The sequence below is a fragment of the Cetorhinus maximus genome, chromosome 6, assembly GCF_964194155.1.
Source record: "Cetorhinus maximus chromosome 6, sCetMax3.hap1.1, whole genome shotgun sequence".
NCBI lineage: Eukaryota > Metazoa > Chordata > Chondrichthyes > Lamniformes > Cetorhinidae > Cetorhinus > Cetorhinus maximus.
This window is the reverse complement of record NC_135884.1, coordinates 31,584,471-31,605,940: the sequence shown is the minus strand read 5'-3', so window position 1 is coordinate 31,605,940 and position 21,470 is coordinate 31,584,471. Positions and strand designations below refer to the sequence as shown.

Sequence of the window (21,470 nt, the reverse complement as noted above, 5' to 3'; positions counted from 1 at the left end):
GAGGGGCGAGTGTATGTGGAGGAGCAGTCAGAGAAGCACACGGTAATTGTGCATTCAAGATTACTTATTAGTTACAATAGTTTTGATTTGCCTTTTGGTTTTGCAAGAATATAAATACTGTAATTTCAAAACTTCAACCTATTTCTCACTTTGTTTTTAATACTGTTTATGAAAATTCAAGTCAACTCTTATATAGTTTTTGTTTCTCAATTTTCCTCATTCCCTCAGTGAAGATGGTGAATCTTGCTGAGATCTGGAGCCATAGGTGCTGGCAATCAAGATTTGAACCTAAGACCTTAAGGTCTATATTGGTATAGCAATACACTGAAGAGTGTCTTTATCCACTAGAATGGCTACGTGTAATCTATTAAAAATCTTGCATCTGTGTGTAAATATGTCAACTTTTTTATATTATAAATTCCTAAAGCCACGTTTATAATGGCATGAGGGATGTGGAAGTCGAGTTAAGTGGGGGGATGAGAAAACCTGAGGTTGTTCTCCCGGGAGCAGAGAAAGTTAAGGGTAGATTTAATAGAGGTGTTCGAAATCATAAAGGGTTTGGTTAAATAAGAAGAAAGTCTTTCTGGTGGCAGAAGGGTCGTGAGCCAGAGAATACAGGTTTAAGGTAATTGGCAAATGAACCAGAAGTTAGCAGATTTGTAGACCCAGCAAAAAACTTGGTCTACAATTCTGCTGATGGACAAGGGATTGAAATATCACAGCAGAAATGCTGCTACCTGCAGCGAGTTCCAAGATTTGTACGACTGAAGATCGCCACAAGCAATCTCAGTTTAACATTTTGAGATGGGCATCTCGGAAATTAGTTTATTCATGCACTTCCGAAAATTAGATTAAAAAAGCATTTTCTGTTCATGCCAGAGGTGCAGCTAAGGTTTAGATTTTTAGAAAAAAGGATGTTAAATGTAATAGAAAGTGAAGAGTCTGTGGTTTTAGGCTAGGATTTTGTGTTTTGAGAAAATTGAAAATTAGTAACATGTTCCCTAACAGGTGTGGAACAGATTACAGATGCACTTAGGTGCATCGCTTTTAAAATGTGCCTGGAGGTTATTAAGTCCCAGCTTGAGGTAGAGAGAGAGGAAACAGATCTCTGTACTCCCCATAAGATGTGGTGTCTACCTCTTAGATGCCTTTTGGTCCCCACATTTTCTTCTTTATTTCCCTGGTGGTTCTTGTAACACCATATTGTAGATCACAGTAAAGCAGCATTTATATCAGCGAGACAAAAGCAAAATACTGCAGATACTGGAAATCTGAAATAAAAACGGAAAATGCTGGAAACATTCAGCAGGTCAGGCAGCATCTGATGGAAGAGAAAAAGAGCAACGCTGGACTATAACACTATTGTAAAAGGGGGGACCAACTGTATTGTTGATGTTAAGCTAAGCGGTCATGAAAAAGAGGATATGTTTGTTATTGCTTTGTTATTGTATTATTGCAACATTATGATGGTATAATTATCATAATAATAAAAGTTTCATGTTTATTTGTACCAAAATTTTTCTTTATTATAATGATTCATTTCTCAAGTGTTTCCGGCCTCCCCCACCATCCCATACAATTTCCATACCCAGATATGGCCCTCGGGTTGAAATGTTTGCCTACACTTGTTCTTAGGTGAATGCACATTAGTGCTGTAATGGTGTTATTCCTGTAGATATATTTAGCATGCCATGTACTTAATAAATGATACAACAATTACTACAAAGTGGCAGAGTAAATTTGCACCAGCCTCCATTACAGTTTGGGCAGCCTATAATAGGCATTGTTTTTATCATGCAGCATAATTAAAATTTAAACCATGCATTGGGCATTTAGATATACAGTCTGGCTTAGTTTAGCATTGCTTGTCCATTCTTTTGAAGTAAACTGAAGATCACATAAATGTCCTAATGGATGTTACATTTATGCTTATGGGCGTAAAATGACTGTGTGGCTTCAGTGATTGGTGGGAATGTGTTCCCCACTGACTGGGCTGTAGTGCTGCCAGAGCGCACTGGAACCCTGCTCCGGCACCTCACGAACATCGCTGGATGGTAAACTCTCCTTTGCTGATTGATCAACCGTTCTGCTGCTCCATATCTGGTTGTGATGGTGGCAGTGGCTGGAGAGATGTGGCCGGAGATACGGCTGGCGCTGTCCGAGCAATGGCGGAAGCTGGTGCTACAGGGTCCAGAGGTGGAGGAGCGGGTCTGGCAGGGTGGCCTGGGCCAGGGGCTGTACTGGCTGCCGCCGACCAATCACCTGGAGCTGGGGGGCTGGCCTGTAGCAGCTGCAGCCTAAGCTGCACGGCCTGACGAAGCCCCAGAGCCTGGTGCTCAGGTCAAACCGGCAGGCCGGCCTCCCTGCCAACCTGGGCCACCTTGCAGGCGTGCAGATCCTCAATGTGTCTGGGAATGTGCTCGGCTCCCTGCCTGACAGCCTGGGCCTCCTGAAGCAGCTCAGCAGCTTGAATGTGAGTGCTAACCACCTGAACCAGCTTCCCCACCACCCCACCACTCCCCACCCCCCGCCTCGGATGCTGCTACGCCTCAGCAGCCCCAATGTGTCCAGGAAGCAGCTGCAGGCTCTGCCTGGGTACAGCTTCCAGCCTGATCTCTTCCTCCTGGACTCCATCATCGCTCCCAATAACCTGATCAAGGATCTACTGCCTGGAGTCAGTCACCTAACAGCCCTGAGGGTGAGTGTCAGCTTAACATACACAGCCCTTAGTCACCTTTCTAAAGTGATAGAGATTACCCTTATATAATTATGTATAATATCTAATAACCTTTATATTGTATGACAGACAAAAGTGTGACCTATGCTCTCAATGTGTCCCACAGTGTTTTCTTGGGAGTTTAAAAATGTAATAACCTTTAGTTTTATATATATGCTTACATATAATCATATATAATATTTACTTCCCTTTCTATAATGTGGCAATAAAAACTCAAGCTCTCAATGTGGCCTCATAGTGCTTTGTTAGAGTTCTTTATTCTTTCATGGGATGTGGGCATTGCTGCCAAGGCCAACATTTATTCCGAAGAAGAGCCATGTTGGACTCAAAATATTAACTCTGTTTCTCTCTACCCAGGTGCTGCCAGACCTGCTGAGTTTTTCCCGCACTTCCTATTTTTATTCCAGCGTTTATTGCCCTAATTGCCATTGAAAAGGTTGTGGCGAGCCACAGTCTTGGTATCTGAGTGTTAGGGTTAGGGTGAATATCTTGCTTGCCTATTTCCAAAGGTAGATACTGGGAGGACTTTTCCTTTCGTGAAGCAATGTAGAACTAGGGTGCAGAGCTTAAGGATAGGGGTTTCCCATTTAAGATGGAGAGAAGAGGAAATTCTTCTGATGGCGTTTGGAATTCTCTTTCGGAGAGAGCACTGGAGGCTGGGTCATTAAGTATATTCAAGGCTGAGTTAGACAGGTTTTCAATCAACAAGTGAGTCAAGGGTTATGTGGGGTGGGGGGATGGGTGCAGGCGAGAAATGGAGTTAAGACCGCAATCAGATCAGCCATGATCTTATTGAATGCAGAGCAGGTTCAATGGGCTGAATGGCCTACTCTTGCTCCTATTTCTTATGATTTTATATGCCCCACTTGATTTTTCTTTCCACTGATTGCAGCGGAATCCCCTCCATGAATTGTCTGACTAAAATTGGTGTTGATTTTAATCTTCACTGCCTCCAATATTGAAGCTACTTGTTTCCAGGAGTAAGATCTGCAGGGAGATTTGGCTCAATGATGCAACAATCTGAACTGAAGGGAAATCCTCTCTCAACTACGTGGGACTGTATGACTTGTGACGCAGGGGTAGCCATGTGGGGACCATGTCAAGAGATTTCTACCTGCGTTATTATACGGGGCACAAGGTCAAGTTTGACCACGAGTTCCTGGAGTTTGAGTTCAGGCCAGACAGTAAGAGTTGACTAGAATGTCCAGGACTCACAGTGTAGCTGTGAATCTGGAGTCAAGGGAGGTTGAGAAGTGGCGGAGTGAAGGCCGTGCCCAGGGTCCAGGGCCTCACGCTGTTGCTGTTGAATGTCTCTGATTCAACGTGCAGCAGCATCACCAGCAGCAACTCGCCTGTACAGCTCCCTGACTGTAAACAAATACAGACCCTACAACTCCCTGCACACAGCTTTCTCATAAACAGACATTTCAGAGTCTTTGAAGCTCAAGGTTCCCAGGATCTAAAATAGTATCAATATCCCCAAGCACCGTTCTGCGTTTGTCAACTGAACATTAATTTCTTGGCCGTGATGGCCTGAGGATGTGAAACACAGCATAGTGTTTGTATTCCCCACTGGCAGCTTTACATGGAATTTATAGCACAGAAACAGGCCATTTGGCCCACCTCATCTACATTGGTGTTTATGTTCCACACAAGCCTCCGCTCACCCTTCTTAACCTTCAGCTTCTTTCTTCTCATGTGTTTATCAAGCTCCCTGAACATATCTTTACTAGAAACAGAGAATGGTTACAGCACAGAAGGAGGCCATTCAGCACATTTTGTCTCTGAGTCAATTCTCTGCTACAGCAACTCATCTAGTCTCACTCCTCCACCTTTTCCCTGTGGCTCTGTAAAATCTTTTCTCTTCAGATAATTTATCCAGTTTTATCCCTTTTGAAAGCCACAATTGAATCTGTCTCCGCCGCACATTCAGGCTATGCATTCCAAATCTAACAACTTAAAAAAATTAATTCATGGGACGCAGGCATCGCTGGCTAGGCCAGCATTATTGCTCATCCCTAATTATCCTTCTTCAGGGGGCATTTAAGAGTCAACCACATTGCTGTGGGTCTGGAATCACATGTAGGCCAGACCAGGGAAGGGCAGCACATTTTCTACCCTCAAGGCCATTAGTGAATTAAATTGGTTTTTACAACAACCGGCAATGAGTTTTATTGAATTCAAATTTCACCATCTGCCGTGGTGGGATTCAAACCCAGGTTCCCAGAGCATTACCCTGGGTCTCTGGGATACTAGTCAGTGCTAATACCACTATGCCACTGCCTCCCCTTTTACAAAAGGAAGTTTTTCCTCATGTTGCCTCTGGCTCCTTTGTTAGTCTCTACCTTCTGTCGATGGGAACAGTTTTTCTACCATTTATGCGTTTCAGACCCCTCATTATTTTGAACACATCTACCCATGATTACCCTCGGGCAGCATTTCACTGAGTGTGGCATCAAGGAGCCCTAGCAAAACTGGAGTCAATGGGAATCAGGGGGAAAGCTCTTCGCTGGTTGGAGTCATAGCTGGTACAAAGAAAGATGTTTCTGGTTGTTGGAGGTCAATCATCTCAGTTCCAGGACATCACTGCAGGAGTTCCTCAGGGTAGTGTCCGAGACCCAACCATCTTCAGCTGCTTCATCAATGACCTCCCTTCCATCATAAGGTCAGAAGTGGGGATGTTCGCAGATGATTGTGTTCAGCACCGTTCACGGCTCCTCCGATACTGAAGCAGTCCATGTCCAAACGCAGCAAGACCTGGACAACACCCAGACATGGGCTGACAAGTGGCAAATAACATTCGCGCCACACAAGTGTCAGGCAATGACCATCTCCAACAAGACAGGATCTAACCACCACCCCTTGACGTTAAACGCATTACCATTGCTGAATCCCCCACTGTCAACATCCTGAGGGTGTTATGATTGACCAGAAACTGAACTGGACTAGCCATATAAATACTGTGGCTACAAGAGCAGGTCAGAGGCTAGGAATCCTGCAGCGAATCCCCAAACTCTCCTGACTCCCCAAAGCTTGTCCACCATCTACAAGGCACAAGTCAGGAGTGTGACAGAATACTTCCCACTTGCCTGGATGAATGCAGCTCCCACAACACTCAAGAAGCTCGACACCTTCCAGGACAAAGCAGCCCACCTGATTGGCACCACAAACATTCACTCCTTCCACTACCGACGTACAGTGACAGCAATGTGTACCATCTACAAAATGCACTGCAGGAACTCACCAAGCCTCCTTAGACAGCACCTTCCAAACCCATGATCACTGCCATCTAGAAGGGCAAGGGCACACAGGAACACCTGGTAGTTGCCCTCCAAATCACTCACCATCCTGACTTGGAAATATATCGCCGTTCCTTCACTGTCGCTGGGTCAAATTCCTGGAACTCCTTTCCTAACAGCACTGTGGGTGCACTTACACCACAAGGACTGCAGTGGTTCAAGATGGCAGCTCACCATCTCCTTCTCAAGGGCAATTAGAGATAGGCAATAAATGCTGGGCTGGTCAGCGACGCCCACATCCCATGAATGAATTAAAAAAATAAAAAATCTCCTCTCAACCTTCTCTTCTGCAAGGAGAACAGCTGCAGCTTCGCAATCTATCCACATAACTGAAGTCTCTCATCCTCTGAACCATTCTCGTAAATCTTTTTTGCACATCCTTCACATCCTTCCTGTTGAGGCTGAAGCAGTGTTTTATGAAGATTCATAACTTACTTGTTTTTGTACTCTGTGCCCCTATTTGTAAAACCCAGGATTCAGTATAATTTATTAACTGCTTTCTCAGTCTGCCCTGCCACTTTCAATGATTTATGCACATATACACCCAGGTTCCTCTGCTCCTCTGTTTCCTTTGAATTGTACTCTTTATCTTATGTCACCTCTCCTCATTCTTCTAACCAAGATGTATCACTTCACACTTCTCTACATTAAATTTCATCTGCCATGTGTCTGCCCAGAAGGAAAAAACAGTAAAAACTGGAAAATCTGAATATTGGTCCGAAATGGTCTGTATACCTTAAAATGGAACACCAGTATAAACGGGGAAATAAAAGTATTGTTCTGAACTGTTTTTTCCTTCTATGTGCCCATTCTACCAGCCTGTCTATATCCTCTTGAAGTCTATCACTACCCTTCTCACAGTTCACAATACTTCCAAGTCTTGCATCAGGTCTAAGTTATAAATATTCATGAAGAAAAGCAGTGGGCCCTCCATATACCATCCCTCAGTCAGAAGTAAGTAAAGTATTCTGTAGTTCATGTTTTTAATAGGCTTGAATTAAATAGTTAAACTGTTGCATATGCTATGCTAAAGACTAATGACTCAAATACCAAATGGTTCAAAATAAAATGCCTACCAGCACTAAAATTTTTCACTTAAAAAGCATACTTTTGCTGATATTTGGGGACTCAAATGATTAATACATATGAAAACATTGTGATAGTTGATTTAGAAATGACATGGCCAACACATTTTCTTAGAGCTCCTGAACCCCAAAATTTGGCACTACACCCCTGCCACTGATTCTTCAGGTGGCGGGGTGGGAAACCCTGTCATCTGAAAAATCCTGCCCATGATCATGAGCAATGCTGGCTTTCAGTGTTTCTTCCCTTTACTGTACCACCAGGCTACTTAACCTTCCAGCACTTCATGAGTACTTCAGTCTGTTGTGTTAGTTTGCACCAAACATATGGCTCAGTAGGAATACAAAGAGTGAGTCCATGTCTGAAAGGGTTGGAAATACAAATGGGATTTATTTTAAACTGGAGCAGAGGTTAAACTTTTCAAGGTCTGATTGGAGTTTGGAAATATAATCAGCTGGAAAATAAACTATAATTACTTATTACTAAAGCCACCAATCATTACAGACATTCCTGAAATTATATATAATTGATTTTGGTACAAATTGGCGAATTCCTTAACAGGCAAAATCTAGGAAAAGAGCAGTCATCTACCTGATTATGGAAATAAAAAATTGCTTTGTTGGCTCTTGAAGTAATGATTAATGATTTGGGCATTTTAATGGAAATATGTTTATATTTCTATATTTTAAAGAAAGTTTGTCTTAACAATGGGAATGTATCTTAGCCAACAGTGAAATACCTTTCAATGTGCCACAAATTCTCAATTAACAACCTGTCTTATATTTTATAGCTTTAACTTTGATTGACACTATGATAAGACATTAGACCAGATTTTGCAGTTGTAATGATAGTGAAACTGACAGCATTGACTGTCATTTCAATGTGAAACTGATAGCAAATTCTGGAGTCTACATATCTGCAGTTGAACACAGAGAGCCAGAAATGTCTTAGTAATTTCCTGCACCTCTATAGGGTGCACTGTTGAAGTCCTCATAGATGGAAAGCTATAGGAATCACTTGAGTTCACATAATTTCCACTTTTTTGCCAATAGTATTACTATAAAAGTTCTTGAAAAGGTTATGCCTTGTGCAATGCAGTGTAATTTTGTTTTTAATGGCATACTAAGTTCATAATTACTGCTGAACAACCTCTCTAACCCTGAAAAGTGAATTTTATATTTATGGAATGCCAAATTATGTTAAAAATCAATAGATATTTAAAGTAACAACTTTTTGAAGATTATTTATGATATATCAACTTCTGCTGTAATCCCATATGCATGTTCTGATCTTTGGCTTGGGTTTGCAGTGGTAATGGCGGGGTTGCTGTCAGTAATTCTACAGTTCTTCAAAGGGCGCTCTGTTGAGGTTAAGCAATCAGTGAATTGACAAGAACTTCCACTCTTACGCTGTTAATCTCACTTTAAATAGCCTTGAAAAAGTTACACCTTGTTGAATGAAGTGAACCTGGCTTGCTAACAGTGTACTAACTTTACTACTAAACATCCTCACGAATGTTTCTAGAATATTAGATTTCTCCATTATGATAAAAAAGTTCCAGATATTTTTAATATTTTAAAAGTTAAGATATTTTAGCTTCTACTGTTTGATATCTGAATATTTAAATGAAAAGTGAAGGATAAGCAGTGCTGTTAGCTTTTTGGTTTTCTCGCAGAATACTTCAATGCGATTATCTGCTTACCCTGCTTACTGACATCACAGCCGCTGGACACCTGGATATTTCCTTGACTTAGCAGATATAAAACTGCTGATGGGAAAGGGGAAATCCATTTAACAGAGGTCGCTAGATCTTGTGGGCAGTTTTCTTTGAAGTCAGTGGTGAGCGCTGTTGTTTTGCCACTGACTTTAAAATCCAGCCCAATGTTTAACACTCTGTCAAATGTTTGTTCTCTGCGACAAATCTTCAATGTGATTGGCTGCTTAGCCTGCATGATGCCATCACTGTTGCTGGACGCCAAAATTAAATTAACATCAGGAAGGTGAAATCCATGCCACAGATATTGTTGGATTTTTGTGAGCAGCTTTCTTGGAGGTTGTGGCTAGTCCCGTCATCTCACTGCTGACTGCAAATTCCAGGCAACCCAGTCCACAATATCCATGTTTTATGTTGTATTCAATTCGTTGTGCAAATTCTACTATTTCAGGTTTCACATTGTTAAATTTGTAGATTTCTTTTTACATCTTACATTACGTAGTCTTTAAAATAAAATATTGCATGCTTGTTATACAGCGTGTCATGATGTACTCTTGGAGATTAATTTGAATTTCGAATGGTCTGATTTAAAGGTCTATGATGCACAAAATTTATTGAAAATTAGAAATACATTCCTATTAAGAACAAAAGTAGCCTGATTTTAGGTAACATGTGGATTACAAAGATAATAAAAAGTACGCAATTTATTTGAAAACTAGTCAATACCTTTTGCAGCAAAATTGTGAACATGTTTGCTGATATAGTAGCTCACCTGTCGGCTTGCAGTCCAGAACTTCTTTTGAAAAAACTCCAATTTCATCTGAATACCTACAGCTGTTAAAAAGCAGAAGAATAAAGCTCAACTACCTGATGTTTATTTTTTTATAATATACCCATGAGTATATCTGACAGGAATAGATGTGCATTGTTCAACTTTGATAGGTTCATTTGGAACAAAACGTGAACATTAATTTTCACCTGTATTTTTCAATTGCCTGAATTTCTTAACATCCCAAACCTGGTGGTATACAATTGTGATGCACTGCAATGCACAGGTCTGGGGACTGACTGAAATTTGTCCTTGGGCTTCATGATTATAACACTGGAGGGCTATAGATGCCAATCAAGTGGCCCATGTCTGTAGGACCTTACCAATTTTGCCTTGTGCCATGGAACACAGGCAAGTCTGCTTGGAAGGCGGTTGGGAGTGGGGCAAAGGAGAACAATTCTGATCCTAATTGTTTTGCAGATCCAGAAGGAACATTCCTGCTCCTTCCCACTCCACAAAAAAAGTTGGAGGTTTTGAGCCTGTTCATTGAATAATGTTCATCATTCCCTTTAGAAACTGCAGATACCATTCAGAGTTGGCACATCACAAGCTCTGGTTAGTGTAAACCAATTTGGCAATTCAGTATTGCTGATAAAAGAGACATGTTGAAGCTTTTTGTCTTGCACTCATCGGGACACTTCACAAGGATACCAATATAATATCCATGGCAATCTACCTCCACCAATCAGAGTCCATTTGCCAAACAATTAGCACTCTCTTCACATACAGTATAAATTGTTGTTTTCCCCTTATGTTGATATTCTTGCGAAGTGTCCTGATGAGTGCAAGATGAGAAGATTTGGCATGTCTCTTTTTTCAGCAATACTCAAGTGTTGTACTACTAAATGATTATTTACCAATTCAGTGGGAAATAAATGCATTTTCATATTGAAATAAGGCCTGTACCATTTCAGGTGACCACTGCCACCAGGGTTGCAAAAAGATATCTCTGACCAGAGTAGTAGTGGCCCGAACGTCCATGCAGATTGGTCTCAGATTTCTGCACTGGACTCAGTAGGAGGTGGTGTTGTGGTATTGTCACTGGCCTAGTAATCCAGAAACCCTGGGTAATGATCTGGGGACCCAGGTTCAAATCCCACCACGGCAGGTGGTGAAATTTGAATTCAATAAAAAATCTGGAATTAAAAGTCTAATGGTGGCCATGAACTATCGTTGATTGTTGTAAAAACCCAACTGGTTCACTAATGTCCTTTTGGGAAGGAAATTTGCCATTCTTACCTGGTCTGGCCTACAGGCCCACAGCAATGTGGTTGACTCTTAAATGCCCTCTAAAATGGTATAGCAAGCCATTCGGTTCTCAAGGGATGGGCAATGAATGCTAGCCTAGCCAGCGATGTGATGCCCCCACCCCTTGAATGAATTAAAAAAATGATTATTGCTGTGTCCATTTTGGGGCCATAAATTTAAATTATATCCTTTGTAATGATTTCCATATCTGATCATAGGGATTTGATTTTGGCAGCGCATTGCATTTTTAGAAGCTATCCTTGTAACATGCTTCTCAAAATCTGGGTACCTCCATATTTTGCAGGACAAACAATAAAGAACTGTGGCCTTTATACCTCTCCAAATATTCTTCTTATTCTTTTCTTAGCAAAGGCCAACTCAAGATGAAGTACACAGTGTCACTCGCAGATCTTGTTCAAATGTATTCTTTATGTGTGACCAATGAATATCAGAAGATATACTTAATTACAAGGATCCATCATGCCGTTGGAGGAGGGGGAGGGCAAATGTTGACTCACTAAAGCACAATACCTGTGTCATTACCAGTATATACATTGACTAATATATTCAGATTTTGTTACCTAATTTATTTGTTGTGTTTATCAGTACCAAATTTCAAATCTTGATCTTGAATCTTGAGCAAGTAAATAAAGTCATCCCTTCCAGCCCCTCCTTATTACTCCTTTGGGAGTTGTATGGCTCATGTAAGAAGATTGCTTTGTCCACATCTGCCTCTAATTCAGCATGCCATTAATATGAATTCTAAGGGAACCTTACTAAGGGCTGATGGCTTAGTGTGTTGAGAATTGTAAGGATGGATTGTCTTTTGTGGTCAGAGTTCGGCATGAATCAACATACTGCAATATAAATTGTATGAATGTGAGAGGTCTCATAATTAACTCCAAACAGGAGAAATATACAATCTGCACTACTGACAGTCTTGATGTAAAAAAGATGTATAAATTGTATAATTGTATAAAATCCATCCAGCCAATCACTATCAGAATAATGGAAATTCCTGGCATTCTTAGCAGGGATAGGCAAAAGGTTAAACATTTATTATGCACACAATGCAGCAGCAAATACTCTATAAAATATTAAAACATTATGTTGACACACACTTCCTATCAGCCTTCATCCATTATAGACTTCTACCACCAATTCATCATGAAAATTGCCTATATAAATTTGTTACAAAGTAATTACAACTTTCCATCAGTGGTGACACTGAATCACCTCCACTGGTGTGAAGGTGTAATTACAATGTGACAAGTTTACATAGGCAGTTTCATTATAAATATGAACATAGTAGTTCATAATATGAATACAAAAATAAGAATAAACTTTAAACTGGTAACTGAATTAAATCTGTATAACCTAGTTCTATTATACCCAAACTTCTGATTCCACTACACTTGGTCTTGACTCTCATGTGTAATGTCTGAGGAGGTGGACTAATAGAAACAAATTCTTATGATGGTTTCCAGATAGCTGACATTTTGAATGTTCCAATATATGAACAAATATCTCAAATGTTGTTCATTCTGAGTACCACAGGGATAATTTTCCAATCTTGTGTGCATTTTGCCTACCAGAATGTGTGCTTAAAATTCAGGTGCACACGGCACATCATTTTGAATCACTTAACTGCTGCGCCTGCACAAATTTTCAATTTTAATTCCTATCATAGGCTCACTGTCACTGCATAAAGGAAGGGAACCACTCCTTACATCTCTTAAAGACAACATGAAAATAAAATATATTGCATTGCATGTACATTGTTTTAAAGGCTGCATTAGCCAGTTTATTTATGTGGGTTAACATAGCCATGAAAATAGTGATGATTGTAAGATATCGCATGACCTACAAAATTGGCAATGTTTGTGGAATTTGTTTATATATAAGACCATACAGCTCTCTGTAATGGTGTTCAAGACAAATGCCAAAACCTCAGTGATGTAATATGGGCCTTTAATGACAGGATTTTTCATTTGAACACCTTTGATCACATCTATGCTGTAGAATTGGAATGTCAATTACCCCTTCGATGTCGGATGTGTGACTAGATCTAACACTACTCCCCAAAATACTGGCAACAGCCTCTCTTAGCACCATTCAATCAGCGCCATTGCAGTTATAAAGGCTATGTTTTTACAAGCTTTTCATTTCCTCAATATGTCTTTTGGATTAGACTCTGAAAAGTTCAGAGAGAACATGTCAGCAGTACTGGGGCTGCTAGTGAACCCACAAAGGGTTTCTAACTCACTGGACAGGATGAAGGTAATAGGAAAGAAGGGCTAAATACCCAGAGTGACAGAAGAAAAACATAGGGCTGAATCTTCCGGTCGGCGTGCGAGGGCGGGCCCGAAACACTGATGCATAAAAAGATGCGCGATGACATCTGGCGTGCGTCCCAATGTCATTGCGCGTAATCTTGATATTTTGTTCGGTGGGCGTGCGCCGGGAGCGGCTGCGGGCCCACAAAAATGTCAACGGCCTATTAAAGCCATTAAAAAAGTAATTAAACTAGTTAAGAACGCTGCCCGTCCAACCTTAAGGTTGGCGGGCAGGTGAAGAGCCCAAGCGGCCTTTGTGTTTTTCAAGAAACCTCATCCACAGGCGGGATGAAATAAATAAATACATTTTCCAAACTTCACACACATGTCCCGGCTCATGTGACGCTGTCACATGAGGGGACATGTTTAAATAAATTTTACTTTATTCATTACAAAGTTTTATAATCCATTCAACCTCCGTGAGGCAGCTCCGTGCTTGAGAGAGATTGTTGAGCTCTTTCGTGCGCATGCGCGAAAGAGTGCAGGCCCCAACTCTCCCTCCTGCCCCCGCCCGCACAGGTAGCACTGAGCCCTACTGGCCATGCGTTACGCTGGCCCATATAATACAAACCACAATCTTAGTCACAGTGAACAAAAAGGCGCAAACTTCTGACATCACCACAAATAAGTTGCAGTGGAAAAATATTGTACGAATTATAAAGAATTTAAGTAAAAAAAGAAATAATGCGCAATTATATAGAGCCTTTTATGGCAATGGGATATCCCAAAGCACTCTACAGAAGTACCTTTTGAAGTGTAGTCATTGTTGTAATGTAGGAAATGAGGCCACTGACCTGTTCACAGCAAGGTTCCGCCAACAGCAATGTGAGACCGACCAGATAACCTGTTTTTTATCGCAATATTGGCTGAGGGATAAATATTGGCCAGGACATGGGGGAAAACTCCCATGTTCTACTTCAAAAAGTGCCATGGGATCTTTAACATCCACTTGAAAGGTCAGACAGGACTTCGGTTTAACATCTCATTCAAAAGTCCAGCAGTGCAGCACTCCCTCAGTACTGAAGTGTCAGCCTAGATTCAACGCTCAAGTCCTTGGAGTGGGGCTTGACCTCAAGATCTTCAGAGGCAAGAGTGACATCACTGAGCCACAGCTGGCACTGACAGTAACTATATTACTCATGCCAAAGATCATACAAAACCACTTCACCTTGTAACACCATTTGCTTGGAACTTAAGACAGCAGCAAGAGTCTTGTTTCAGGAGGTTACAGGACAGAGTTCTTCTAAGAAATGGTTCTGACAGGTTGTTGCTTTTCCGTTATTTGCTAAACTTTCTTTACTTTACTTTATCAACAGCATATGATACCAAGTTGGTTCTCGTCAATTGGCGAAGGTTACAAGGAACTCCTGTGGAGAATGTGTGTGTTGTTTCAGAAAGCTGCTAATTGAAAACGATTTTTCACTGTTGTCATTTGACTCTCTGACTATAAACACAGCAAGAGTAATGCTATTGTACTTACAAATGGGCTAACATCATAAGTAGATAACATGGTTAATAGGTTATGAGTTAGAGGTTTATCACATGCCATCGGGAAATAAGACCCAAAAGGATAATTTTCAGCTTCACCCCTTGGGAGGTGACCTGCTCGTTATTGAACTTGCCCGTTTACATTTTCATTGATTTCAATGGGAATAAGAATCAGTCAGGTTTTATAAAGAGCAGACCATCCACTCTGCTAGTTCACCACCCAAGTGGTGAAGATGAAAATCTAAGCCCAAGTTTTTAGACAAGAATATTGTATTGTATTGAGTGTTTCACCGGGGGAATTCATGTAACTACATCCTAATGTGCTCTCATTAAAAGAAGTAATTAGTTCTCATTAGAGTCTTGAGTGCTATTCAAGTTCGAGTTACAAATCTATTTTCAAATGTTGATGCCTCTCTTAAGTACACCCAAAGGAACTACAACATACTACTTCATAGGCATTGTATTTACATTAATCTGAATAAACAATGTTGTTTTAAAAATTCCTACAAATCACATGCCGGTTGTTTTTGTGCTTGTACAATGAAATCAAATCGAAAGCATTTGCTGACAGATATTTCTAGCATTGAATTCATGGATGGCTTACCCATGTGCAGGTTTCCAGTTATAGCAAGGACATGAGATAGGCAGCTGCAAACTAGAGAAAGCAACTGACATACAAGAAGCCTGGAACTTAGCGTGCTGAAAACAGCAATGCAGCTTTGATGACAGCTGACGAAGAAGAAAATAATGAGCTGCCACCAAGGAATAGTTAAAGATCAGGGAAAGTGCCCTTCTGCTTAGTGTGGGTGATAAATCAGTACATTGAAACTTGAAAGTAACATTTCATTATTAAAAATGAAATAAAATATAACATAGACTTGTGTGTGAGTTTATGTTCTCTAGTATATGAAACCTCAGAAATGTGCCTCTAAACATTAATTCATACATAATGCTATGATATTCCAAACCAATGGCTGGGATTTTAAGGTGCAGAAATGTACGGTAATGGTGGGGGGGATTGGGGGGAGTTGTAAGATTGCACAAGATGGTGTCAGGTCAGCCCCGGGTCATTACGCCGGGCCACAATTTTATGAGCAAAGTACAGCTAGCTAAATGAGGATGCCACTCGCGATGCCAAAATGAGCACTTAAAAGGCATTTGAGCTGGTTAGGGAGGCAATTGAACCTGATTTTACAGGCCCCTCTGCAATTTTTGGTAAGCGCACCGAGGTCAAGGAAATTGGAGCCACGGCAGCTTTTGTAGGGTGGCATGGGGTAGCAGCTGTCGTTGCTGCAGTCAACAGCCATGCAGTTAGGATTTTTACTTTCTTTCCCAGAAACCATAGAACCATAGAAAAGTTACGGTGTAGAAGGAGGCCATTCAGCCCATCGTGCCTGTGCTGGCTGAAAAACTAGCCACCCATTCGAGTCCCACGTTGCAGCATCCGGTCCATAGCCTTGCAGGTTACGGAACTTCAGATACAGATCCAGGTACCTGTTAAATGAGTTGAAGGTTTCTACCTCAACCACCAATCCAGGCAGCAAATTTCAGACACCTACCACCCACTGGGTGAAAAATCTTTTCCTAATATCCCCTTTAATCCTTCTGCCAATCACCTTAAATCTGCACCCCTAGTAATTACCTCTCCGTTAGGGGAAACAAGTCTTTCCTGTCTACTCTGTCTAGGCCCTTCATAATCTTGTACACCTCAATCAAGTCACCCCTCAGCCTCCTGATAAGGAAAACAACCCTAGCCTACCCAATCTTTCTTCATAGTTGTAATTTTCAAGCCTAGCCCTGGCAATATTCTGGTAAATCTCTGTACTCTCTCCAGAGCAATTATGTCCTCCCTGTAATGTGGTGACCAGAACTGTACTCAAAACTCCAGCTGTGGCCTAACCAGAGTTGTATACAGTTCCAGCATTACATCCCTGCTTCTGTATTCTATGCCTCTTCCTACAAAGGAAAGCATTACATATGCCTTCTTTACCACTTTATCTACCTGTCCTGCCACCTTCAGGGACCTGTGAACATGCACTCCAAGGTCTCTCACTTCCTCTATTCCTCTCAATATACTTCAGTTTATTGTGTGTTCCCTAGCTTTGTTTGCCCTCCCAAATTGCATTATCTCACACTTCTCTGGGTTGAATTCCACTTGTCACTTTTCTGCCCACTCAACCAAGCCATTGATATCACTGTGGAATCCACAGCTATCCTCTTCACTATCAACTGCACTGCCGATTTTTGTGTCATCTGCAACTTTCCCAATTGTGGCTCCCACATTTAAGTCAAAATCATTAATATATACCACCATCAGCAAACAGCAAGGGGCCCAACACTGAGCCCTGTGGAGCACCACTGGAAACCACTTTCCATTTGCAAAAACATCTGTCAATCATTACCCTTTGATTCCTGTTGCTAAGCCAATTTTGGATCGAACTCAACACCATCCCCTGTATCCCATGGGCTTTTACTTTTCTGACCAGTCTGCCATGTGGGACCTTGTCAAATGCCTTACTAAAATCCATGTAGGCCACATCCATTGCACTATCCTCATCAATCTTCCTTGTTACTTCCTCAAAAAGATTCAATTAAGTTAGTAAGGCATGACTTTCCCTTAACAAAACCATGCTGACTATCCCTGATTAATCCTTGCCTTTCTAAGTGACAGTTTATCCTGGCTCTCAGAATGGATTCTAATAATTTGCCCATCATCAAAGTCAGACTGACTGGCCTATAATTATTTGGCCTATAATTATGTGACCTATCCCTCAAACTCTTTTTAAACAATGGTGCTACATTCGCAGTTTCCAATCCTCTGGTATGTCGCCTGTATCTAGCAAGGATTGAAAAATGATCCTCAGGGCATCCGCTATTTCCTCCCTGGCTTCCTTTAACAGCCTGGGATACAATCCATCGGGCCCTGGTGATTTATCCACCTTCAAGGATTTCAGTCCCTCCAGTAATTCCTCTCTCATTATGCTTACTGCATCTAATATTTCACACTCCTCATTACCTAGAATGTCGACATCATGCCTTGCCTTTGTGAAGACAAAGTAGTCATTGAGAACTCTGCCAACATCTTCTGCATCAACGTATAAGTTACCTTGCACATCCCTGATAGGCCCTACCATTTCCTTAGTTAACCTCTGGCTCTTAATGTATTGATAAACATCTTTGGGTTTTCCTTGATTTTACCTGCCAATATCTTTTCATATCCTCTCTTTGCTTTCCTGATTCAATTTTTTACTCCACTGCTATATTTTCCTCTAGGTTTTCTAACATATTAATTTTTTTGTTACTGTCATAAGCTTTCTTTCTCTGCTCTATCTTATCCTGTATGCTTCTAGATAACCATGGGCCTCTAGATTTGGCAGTACCCCCCTTTTTCTTTGTGGGGACATGTCTACACTGTGCCCGTAGGATCTCGCTTTTGAATGCCTCCTGATTTCCCTTCAAGTGGCTGTTACCAGTCCACTTTCACCAGATCACCTCTCAGCTCATTAAAACTTGTCTTTCCTCAGTTTAGAACTCTTACTCCTGTTCTATCTTTATCCTTTTCCATAATTTTGCTAAATCTAACCATATTATGGTCACTATTTCCAAAATGGATCCCCACTGCTACTTCATCCATTTGCCCAGCTTCATTTCCTAAGACTAAACCTAGGATTGCACCCCGTCTCATTGGGCTTGTTACGAGCTGGCTAAAAAAGTTCTCTTGAATGCAGATCAAGAATTTTGTGCCCCCTGTGTCTTTCACACTACTCCTATCCCAGTTGATATTAGGGTAGTTAAAGCCTCCAACTATTATTTCCCTATTGTTATTGCATTCAGAAATCTGCTTACATATTTGCTCTTCTATCTCCCTCTCTCTATTTGGGGTCTATAGTACCTTCCTAGTAATGTGGCTGTCCCCTTTTTATTTCTGAGCTCAACCAGCATGGCCTCATTTGATGATTCATTAATATATCATCCCTCCTCACTGCAGTAATTGATTATTTAACCAATAACGCTACACCCGCACCTTTTTTTAGCTCCCTCTCAATCTTGCCTGAAAACCCTATATCCAGGGATGTTGAGCTGCCATTTTTGCCCCTCTTTAAATCAAGTTTCTGTTATAAGCAACGATATCACGCTGCCATGTGTCTATCTGTGCCCTCAGCTCATCGGCTTTGTTTGCTATAATTCTTGCATTTAAATATATACCTTTTAACATTGCCAAATTCCTGTGATGTACACTTGTTAACCTTCGCTTCTTCTGTCTTTCAGAGTTACCCGCTAATTTTCTGCCTCCCGCTCCCTGTTCTGTATTTGTCCTATCTGAATCTACCCTCAGGTTCCCATGCCCCTGCCAATCTAGTTTAAACCCTTCTCAACAACACTCGCAAAGGAGTAAGGCAGACATTTATTAGTGGCTGAGGTCCCCTTGAGGAAATTGTATTCCTGGCAGGGTGCTCACTGGAGAAGTACATGATGGGGGAATGGCTGCTGGCTCCTGGCTGCTATGGGGGCTGTAGGCCACTGGATTCTTGCAGGTCTCCATTCAGATCAGGCTTCAGATGCTGGCTGTTCTTTAGATCTGGCACCAGCGCTTCCACATCAAGTGATAACATGGTCACCACCTCAAGGCCCATCTCTGCAAGCTCAGTGGTGAGCGACCCCATCTTCAGGCCATTAATTTGTGAGATTGCACTGTGAACGGGGTTCAGAGTGGGATTGCCTTCGCTACCCGCTTCCAGTTCTGCCTCCGCATCGCCACCAGATCCTAAAAAAAACCCCAGCCAATAAGTTACAAAATACAGGAGTGGATCAATTAAACAAAGTTGCTGCTCGGATTTTAGAAGAAGGTGGTGTATAACTGAAAGGAGTTGACACAGTATGGAAGAGGGCCCTGCACCACTGAGCCTTGAGGTCCTTCAATCAGGCTAAATAGGCACCCATTGGCATGAAGTGGAGTGGATTGCACTCAACTACCCCTTGGAAAATGCACAAAAAATATACAATTCCACGTAGTATATTTGAGATAAGGAATATTTTAAAGAGTGCCATGAAGACATAATCTGAACATGTGGTCTTATTCTTTTAACAGTGTCTCACAGGAAGAAGTGGTAACTTTCAGGGCCTCCCAAGAAGCCAGTGACTCTCAACACCCTCACTGTCAGTCACCCAATCTGTCGCAAGCACCAGGTCAGATAATTCCATCCATGAAAATGTCGATAATTAATCTGAAATGGGTGCATTGGGTGACACATGGGGTTGGGTTTTCGCAGAGTTGGGCTGAATCCAGAGAGCTTTAAAAATGGTGGGTGGGGCCTGGAAGTCCTGCCCCCATTTCCGACATATCCCATTTTTGCCGGAAATGGGAAGGGGGTGGCATGTGAATTACGCAGGCAGGAAACTCTAACTCAGCAGGACCATTTGTAATTTGTGCTGGGTTCAAACAGACACCATTTTCATTGTTCCAAGGGCCTTAACCTGCATTGTGGTGTTTTTGATTTCATGGAGTAGACGCAAATGCTCTTGAAGGGTAGATAAGGTCTGCTTAAGTGTCATGATCTGAAGTTATTTAAACCCCCGGTCCTTTAAACATAAAAAAAAACAGGCTGAAGCTGTCAGTTAGAGTTGAAAAAATCTCCCTATACTGGACTTTTTTGATTGACAGGCCATCTGATGTAGGTTAAAAAAAAAACAGCTGTTTCTCTAGTCCCAACAGAGTTCTTTGTTGACCTTTACCAAGGGCTGTTATTATAGCTGAGCTGATAATGAATGCTTTTGAGTTTCAAATGCTACAAAAGTGCATATCTCAGCAAGGGAAGGGGTGGGCACTGAGCTCACATTTTGATTGACAGTTCAAATAGGCTATTAAATGATTAGCTGTTTTTGGTGTGTTTACTGAATAGAAGTTAATCTTTTATAACATATTGAGCGCTTGAGGGGATTTAAAATCTTTGAATGGGTTTCATGAATGGGAGTTTCTTTTCAGTATCAAAGGTGTATGAGCGAGAACTCTACTAGGTTGTTAGAAGTGTTTTTTTCATCTCCACATGGCTACTGAGGTCTGCCCATAGTGAATATTGGGTGAGTGGCTATGGAGATAGCATGGGGGCATGGAGAGGTGGGTGGGGGGCTTGAGTTGGCATTGAGAGGGCAATGGGAGTGGGTGGGGGTGAGGGAATGAGGGATGAGGGCTAGTAGGGCCTAACAGCTTCTAAAACAACTGGGGGAAAGTCCCGGAGAACCGAGGTAAGCCATCTAACTAACTCGCCTCAGCACTTTCCCACTCTGGGGCTGCCTACAATCTGCTTCCTGGGTCGGTGGGCATTATTCTATCCTGGCTCAGCCTCCAGAAGCCAAAATGAGTGTAATGGGGCCCTTTAAACTGAGGCAGGTCTGTCCAGTTGGGAAATTTCCTGACTTGAGCTACCCGCCTCGGCAGGGAAAATCCGGTCCATAGTATAAGGGGGAGCAGCAGAAGATGGCGGAAGGAGGAAAGGTACCTGCTACCCAGAGGGCCTTCTTCAGTCACTGAACAATGATATTTGGACCCCACAGGGCCTGTATTTAAAAGAAGGATGCCATCTGAGCACCAACATTGCTGCTAACCATTGGAGGATATGCCAAGCACCCTTCAACTGGGGAAAGTACAGCTTTGCAGGAAGTTTTCTCTCCACTGGAAAGAGATAGCTTTACTCAATGTGTCACAGCCCTTGTTGCTTTTCAGAACTCTATGCCCCTC

At 41.7% G+C, this 21,470-nt stretch overlaps 1 protein-coding gene across 1 annotated transcript in view; it reads right to left on the bottom strand.

Moving 5' to 3' along the window:
• cacna2d3a (calcium channel, voltage-dependent, alpha 2/delta subunit 3a) overlaps positions 1-21,470 on the bottom strand; it is a 1,007,885-nt gene that overhangs the window by 131,625 nt on the left and 854,790 nt on the right. The window contains exon 28 of the mRNA XM_078543510.1: positions 9,606-9,667. Coding sequence (XP_078399636.1) covers positions 9,606-9,667 — 62 coding nt within the window. The remainder of the gene's footprint in view (positions 1-9,605; positions 9,668-21,470) is intronic.